Source organism: Ctenocephalides felis, unplaced genomic scaffold (assembly GCF_003426905.1).
Source record: "Ctenocephalides felis isolate EL2017-DRISC unplaced genomic scaffold, ASM342690v1 CF-g0.4_SCAFFOLD_01886, whole genome shotgun sequence".
Classification (NCBI taxonomy): domain Eukaryota; kingdom Metazoa; phylum Arthropoda; class Insecta; order Siphonaptera; family Pulicidae; genus Ctenocephalides; species Ctenocephalides felis.
The window spans coordinates 148,281,147-148,288,750 of NW_020538040.1; the positions used below are offsets into that span (position 1 = coordinate 148,281,147).

The following is a 7,604-nucleotide window of genomic DNA, read 5'->3' on the forward strand; positions in this document are numbered from 1 at the left end:
AAATGATTTGAATAATTAAAAAAAAAACAGTCGATTCCTACTGATATTTCGACTCCAACTCATCTATGCAGTGCGATTGCTTAAAAAAATTAAAAATTTTCAAAATAAATCAAAATACAAAAAAAAACTTTTTTTTTCAAAAAATTAAAAATTCCTCAAGAATCTAATTTTTTCAAAGTTTTGCATAGTATTTTTTAATAATTTAGTTTTTGGTGCGAGAAGTTTGTATTAAAATCTCAAGTTTATTTTTTCACTTTTAAGTTACCAAATGAATAAAATCATTAGTTCATTAAAAATTTAACGCATACGATTCGTTTATGATTTTACGTTGGATTAAAAAAAAATTATTTACCACTAATCTCCTTATGCGTTTCTAACAACTAATGTATAAGTTTATATTCTCAGTTACAATTTCTATATTTATATATTATATTACAACAAGCAAGAAATTATACCAATCTGTCGAGACATCACTCAACCTGAGTAAATCCTGTGGTCGTTTTGTATTTGAATAGAGAAAGATTATATAATATCAACAACGTATTTGAATGAAAAAGCAGCTTTATTTGATTTCGTCTCGGGTGTCAACGCGTTTAAATTTATATTTTACTTTTTACGTTTTACTATGTAAAATTAATACATACATAGCGCATTCAGGTTTTTTTATATGTGCTACTGACATTCGATCTTGTAGTCTATAATAAGAGATAGCACAGAAATTATTTTCTATTTTATCATACGCAATGTAAAATAAATATTTAATAATAAATAAATTTAATAATTATTATAAATTAAAGATAGTAGTTTTAGGTAAACTAAAATAAATTCTTATTTTCAAAATTTTTATGATTTAATTATCAGTTATGTTTCTATAACGCTGTTTAATTCCACGAATATTTCTCTCAATCAACAAAAATAAAAAGTTTAGGGGAGACTGGGTACTGGGCACAACCGTACCCAGTCTATCCTGCTTGCTAAAATATCTGACCCAATATTGAATTTTAGAATAATTTGGCGATCGGATTATGAAAACGTAGTAGTAACTAATACAAAAACAGACTAGTGGTGTATGGCATTGTGCCTTAGTGTCAATTACTGGAACCTCTCATACCGTAATGAAATACTAATGGAATATTAAATGTAATCAAATAGATTTTTATAAATACTGCTACTTTCATTATTCTTATTTTATAGGACAAAATATATGAATTGGACGATGACGCTTATATATTTATTGCGAAAAAGTAAATAAACCAAACTTAATCAATCGGATTTAAAATGATGGACATTATCTAATGATTATAAAAATCATATAAACTGAATTGCGAAGTTAAAATTATGTATTTGAAGTATATAAGTGAGCTTTGGAACTTTAGCTAAATTAAAATTAAAATTTAAATTATTTTTGATATCAAAAAAAAAATTTTTTTTGAAAAAAAAAATTTCTCCGAAATCAATTGTTTCGTTTACACAAGCACACACACAAGTTTTTTGAGTTATTCAAATCGGATGCTTAGTTATCTCAAAAACTGATTTTTTTTTGCACATTTAGCCCGTAACTCCGAAACGGCCAGGCCTTACTGTGCCAAAAGCTAATCAGACCGTCTCCCGATCAATAGGAACCGAATGTTTTTTGAACCATTGTGGACGTGGACGAAAATTTGACACATCCATTTTTGCCAAAGTATGACAAAATGTTCAGAAACCTCTGAAACGTAAAGATGTGCAAAAATTTTTAATTTCGATTTTTGGACGATTACAATAACTTACCTCACGGGAAGGTCAAAAATACTTTATAAAAACTTTTTTTTTTAAAGAGAGAGAACACTAAAAGACACTAAAATGCAAAGTATTTATAAAATAAATTTTAGGAAAATCTAGCATTAATGCTAATGTCATCTTTTATGAAAACATTTCTCAAGATTTATTCTAAAGGTTATTAACATAATATAAAAATTAAGGGTGCTGTCAATTCCGATGCCGAGCGAACGGTTTCCATCCCGTATGCGTGTGCTCGACTGATGCTTATGGTAATGTAAGCTAATAAGAAAGCAACCAGCGGCACGTCAATCCCATACGGTTCCTGAAATCACTTTACTCCCCACGGTTAGCAGGTATCATGACGTACTGTCATCAAAAATAACATTAAAAAACACATCCAACATACACAATAAACCTTTCTCTATTCAAGAGTTTACATATCTTCATACTTTTTTTGTGTCGGATTCCGCGGCTTCTTCTGTTCGCGTCAAGTAACGAACTTGACATATTAACAATTTGAATGAAACTGGAGAAGAAAAAATCGCCAGGTACGAAATTAGGAGAATTATTTTTTCAATAAACTTAAATAAAATGAAAAAACAATAATAATGATATTAGTAGCTCAGTGTATGTCTTAGGGGCAGTTTATTTGTCACGTAAGGCTTGAAAGGGGGGGGGGGAGGTGTTTGACACAAAATCTCGAAATATCAGTGATGGGGTTTATTAAAATATCGCGAGCATTTATTTTTTGCCAGAATTTAGAAAAAATCCTAAATTTAAAAAAAATGACATTTTTTTCTTGGTAACCTACCAAAAAAACCACGTAAATTTGGTGCGGGTGGGTATAATTTTAAATATCACATCGTATCACCAAGGAGGAAAGGGGTCTAAATTGATCACCTGATTAGTGGACGCCCGCTTAATATGTCTTTTAAATATGTACATTTTAGAATATTAAAAACAAGAATCTATGTTTTTTAATCATCCCTGCTTCAAAACTTTAGGTAATTATTCTTATTGTCTTTAATATTTTTAAAAAATAAAACAAAAATATCCGTTTTTTTAATAATTAATTCATGCCCATTTCCTCTATTTCATTTAACATCAAGATATGCTTGATATCTGTCTGAAGATAAGTGCGTAATGTCCAGTAGCTTACATTATATATATATATATATATATATATATATATATAATTTTTTCTTCTGTATGAGGTAGCAAATCAGATATGATTGTATGGATCAACGTAGTGGCCAAACGCTGTGTCAAGCAAATCAAATGAGAAACTCTACGGTTGAATTTTTATTTTAATTACATTCAACCGGTATAAAACGTGAAGCTGTTACGCTGTCCACGTGAAAATGTGACATTTGATCATTGAACTGTCAGATATAACTTTTTTAATATTTTTTTGCTTCACTTGAATAAATGTATGAAATTCCCCATGCAAATATCGTGTATATATGGAACGTACATTCGCGACAGAATTAGAATTTTTTGTTGAATTTTAAATAAAACTAAAATTAATAAATGTATCATTGGTATAAATATAGATGAAAGACTTTATGACTGTGGCACTGGTAAACAGGTCGTAAATTTTTCCATTTAGGTGCAGTATCGGTTTATACAATATTGATTTAGCTGTGTTCTATCAAGATATTGAAAGAATTAAAATAACGTATTGTAAACTAATTATTTCGACAATGGATTAATAGGCCTTTCAAATAAAAGCAAATATTTGACAACTGTGCACGATATATTTGTTTGTTACAATACACGCTTGTTGTAGCGCATAGTTAAGATTTTTTAATTAGTGAAATTACATCAGCATGATGTTGTGTACACACAATATGGTATGTTGCATAATGTAAAATGAATATATGTTATATATTTACTATTTGTACTTACGCTGGGTATATTGTCGTTGTTGCAGACCGCTTCGGAGAGAAGGCGATCTCGAATTTCCCAAGCGAAAATGCTTGGACATTCGCGCTTGTAATCGGCGATTTTATTCACGACCGGTGTGGTTGCCACCCGAGGTTTGGACCCGCCAATCGCTCGGGGTTTTATTGAACCGGTCTCATAATATCTGCAATTGAAAAATTAAAATTAATATTATTATATACAATTATTGTTATGAATTAAATGAATAATTATATATTCAATCAACGTCGAAAATATTCACTCTATAGTTTACAAAATGCTGCTTGATAATATGGCATAGGATAGATTGGGGCTTAAAAGTCTGCGCATAAAAGGTCTAACATCATTATCTCAAAAACAAGTAAAGTATGGTATATTTTAACAATACTGTTTTAAAGTAGAGGACAAAAGATGTGTAACCAATTCGTGCGACGTCGCCGTTATGATATAAACAGTAGTATATAAATATTTATAACAAAAGTATTTTTTATCGTTGTACTTTTTTTGATTTTGAGCTCTGTTATTTAGTTTATGATACCTGAATATAATTTTTAAGTATGCGTTATTTAATTGTTTCACAAGATATGTTGTTATGTTTAGATTCAATAGTTCTATTTATATAAACTCTATGAATGCATACATGTGGTTGAAGTAAAACGAACCACATCAACATTTACACTGGCAAAGGTGTAAACGATAAGAATATAGTAATTTAAATTAAAAAAGCAATTTTACAGATATAAATTAATTTAACAGTTATTCCAACTATGCTGATGAATAGTTCTGACGAAGTACCAGATCAAGTTTATATACAGTGTGACCATTGTAAAATAGGTGTTCACAAAATGTTTATTTAGCATTTAAAATTAAAAATAAAACAATATAATTAGGAATTAACTGAAAATTTTACTGAACACAGTTCGGTAGTTGTAATGTTATTCATTTGGTTTAGACAATAAAATTACTGTAAGTCAGAATGAACGTTTGTGCCCTACCCTATCAAATAAAACTCTCTTAACAAATTGAGATTGTCAAAAATTGGTAAATAAATTATATTTATAAAAATAATTCAAAAAAGATACCCATTAGATAAGAAGTAACAAAATTGATACAAAAAAATTTGATCAAGATATTGTTTAACAAAACAGAAAAAAACTTTTTGTGGCGACATCCCTATCACATAATTTGAATATGTATATGTGTAGGATAGAAATATTTGGATTACGTGAAAGGTATCATTTATTGGGTATGCTATTTTTAAAAATAGATGGCAATAAGATTTACATGGCAGCCATATTTACTCAATGTCATTTTATTTATTACGTTCATGAAGTTTGATTTGTGAATTTGTTGTGATTTCGTTCCGTTCAATTGTTTGTGTATAGTTAGCTCTAGATTGCTTGGGTCGTTGTAGTCGAGTACTCAAGTTTTAAAATCACAAGTTTGTCATAAAATTTCGGTAAGAAGTTTTGTTTACTTTTTACTCATTAGAATGTTGTTTTAATTTAACTCTTTGGGGACGGCTGTCTACATGAGAGGATAAACATACTCTCTGAGGCACAGGCTATTTTATAAATAATGACTAAGTTTGCATCAAAAAGTTGAATAAATTACATATAGCAGTGATAAACAGTGTTGTAATTTGAAAATAATGTTAAGTTATTTGAGTAGTATTTTTAGCCTTTTTCTTTGCTATATAGTTTTTTTTTAATATTTAAAACGATCGAGCGCTTTTAAATATGGCAAAACGACTGGTAAATTTTATAAATTAAGCAGTAGTGAAAATGAGTTTCAAATAGACATTCAAACAGACAAATTTTACGATATTACTATTCGCACCGAAGATAGTGATGAATGTGATGATGATATTATCCAACCAACAAAAAGAAGAAGAAGTTGTAGAAATTAAATGAAGAGCAGAAAGACATTAGCGAATGTGCCGATTCTCCTTCAATAATCGAGTCTGACATACATCAACAAACACCCCGACTACAAATACCAAGCAATATAAGACATCCAAGAGATTATTTTACTTTATATTTTACAAATGAACTATTAGACAATATAATAGAAAAAATAAACCATTATGGCAGTACAAACAAATATACGGACTAATCAGTGGCATATTCTAAATGCGAGAAAAAGAAAAAGGGATTGTATTGTCTGTTTTGACAGAAAAGTACTAGAAGGAAGGCGGCGAACAACATTTAATTGTAAAACATGTCAAAATCCATCAGCTATGCATTTTGGAAATTGTTTTGAACGTCACAATTTTTTTATAAAATATCAAAAATAAATTAATATTATAAATGTATGTCCTTCAATGACCACAAATTTTTATCAAACAAATTTCATAACATATACAATGAAATCAAGTTTACAGCCGGTATAGTATATTGTTTTGGAATCGGTGCCGTCCCGTAAGTGTTAATTCTAAATGAGCGATGAACTTATTCTACAATTATCTGCTAAACGTCTTATACATATGCTGTATTATTAAATCCTTAAGAGCGAATGAGTTTCTTTACATTGCTATCTGGCGATATTTATTAATGCAACGTACGGCCGCCTAAGGAGTTTCGCAGTAGAACGATTCGGTTCCACCATGCGGATCATCATACGCGAAGTTTGATTCGATCAGCGCGCCGCGCCGGTAGTCGGTAGCAAGTGTGAAAACCAAAACCGAAAAATGTCGAGAGAGTATCGCGTTACGTCAAATTATCGCGTTTGGTCAGCGGAGGGTGAAACACGCATTTGCTACCGCAAACGCTTCGCGTCGCGTCGTGTGCGTCAATTTTCCGGTGTGAAATTTCATCGCCGATTCACTGACTTGGGGATGAGAGATATTGACGAAACGTCGATTAATGAACTTTCAATTCAGTCAACATCGATAGTGCAAAAGCCAAATATTTATAGCCAATTTTTATTCATAGTTTTTATTATTTATTGACTAACAGCAATCAGAACTATTAGGTTCTATAAGCTGCTTAATTCTACGATTATAAGACGCTATAAGCAATCATTCCATTGATTGCCTCACTTGGACTGATATATAGTTTTATTATTTCTGAACGATGTTAGTGACTTGCTTCACTAACTGTGATATTGCGGCTATGCCCACGAAAGGCGATTTTGCCTTGTGATCATATTTGAGATCTATAACTTCAAGTGAAAATTTGACATCATGCTGCCTGATGTCGGGCTTGGCCGATGCTGGAATCGAACCGTCGAACCCGCGACCAGTTTGTGCTAGACCTAGATGCGTTTTTTGTGAACTTTTTAACTCAAAAATTAATGATGACTATTTCATTTCATCGACTCAAACGAAAATTAACCCTTTTGCTATGAGCGTCGACTATAGGCAACATCCGCTTGAAAACCTGTGTGTACGAGTGTTATCTAAAGACGGCATAAAATGTGTCAAATTTTGTTTCACTCTGAGTAAAATTATTGATAATTCTAATTTGTTATTATGGTTTTTAGTTTCTTAGAAGTAATTTTTATATTTCAAATACATTTTCAACGATTTTCAGCGGATTTGAATGATTCAACAATATTTTACTTGTATTAACGGAATGAAGATTGATTACATTTTTGAGTGGGCAGTGGTAAAATGATCATTAGACATATACACATCAAATTATTAGATATTTTAGATAGATTAATAATAAGTACATTTTTTTCTATTTCACATTTTGGTATTGAGATTAATAATGTATAGTATAACCTTTAGACTGCAACACCATCTTCAACTAAGTATATCACATCTTGTAAACGCTTCATAGTCAATATATAGGGTAGGGCGGGGCTAGTTGAGCAAATTTTTACTTAAACGGATGTAGCTCCTCAATGAAAAGTCTCAATAAATTGCTATACGGCTTAATGGATTTGTTGTTTATCGCTTAACAAAAGTGTTAATA

General features: G+C 30.4%; 1 protein-coding gene across 1 annotated transcript in view; it reads right to left on the reverse strand.

Annotated features, from left to right (window-relative positions):
- Positions 1–3,398: 3,398 nt before the first annotated feature.
- Positions 3,399–7,604, reverse strand: part of LOC113376050 (paired box protein Pax-6-like) — a 12,912-nt gene continuing 8,706 nt past the window's right edge. Inside the window, exons 3-4 of the mRNA XM_026615981.1 lie at positions 3,657–3,850; positions 3,399–3,409 (exon numbers count right to left, since the gene is read on the reverse strand). Of these exons, the coding sequence (XP_026471766.1) occupies positions 3,399–3,409; positions 3,657–3,850 (205 nt within the window). The remainder of the gene's footprint in view (positions 3,410–3,656; positions 3,851–7,604) is intronic.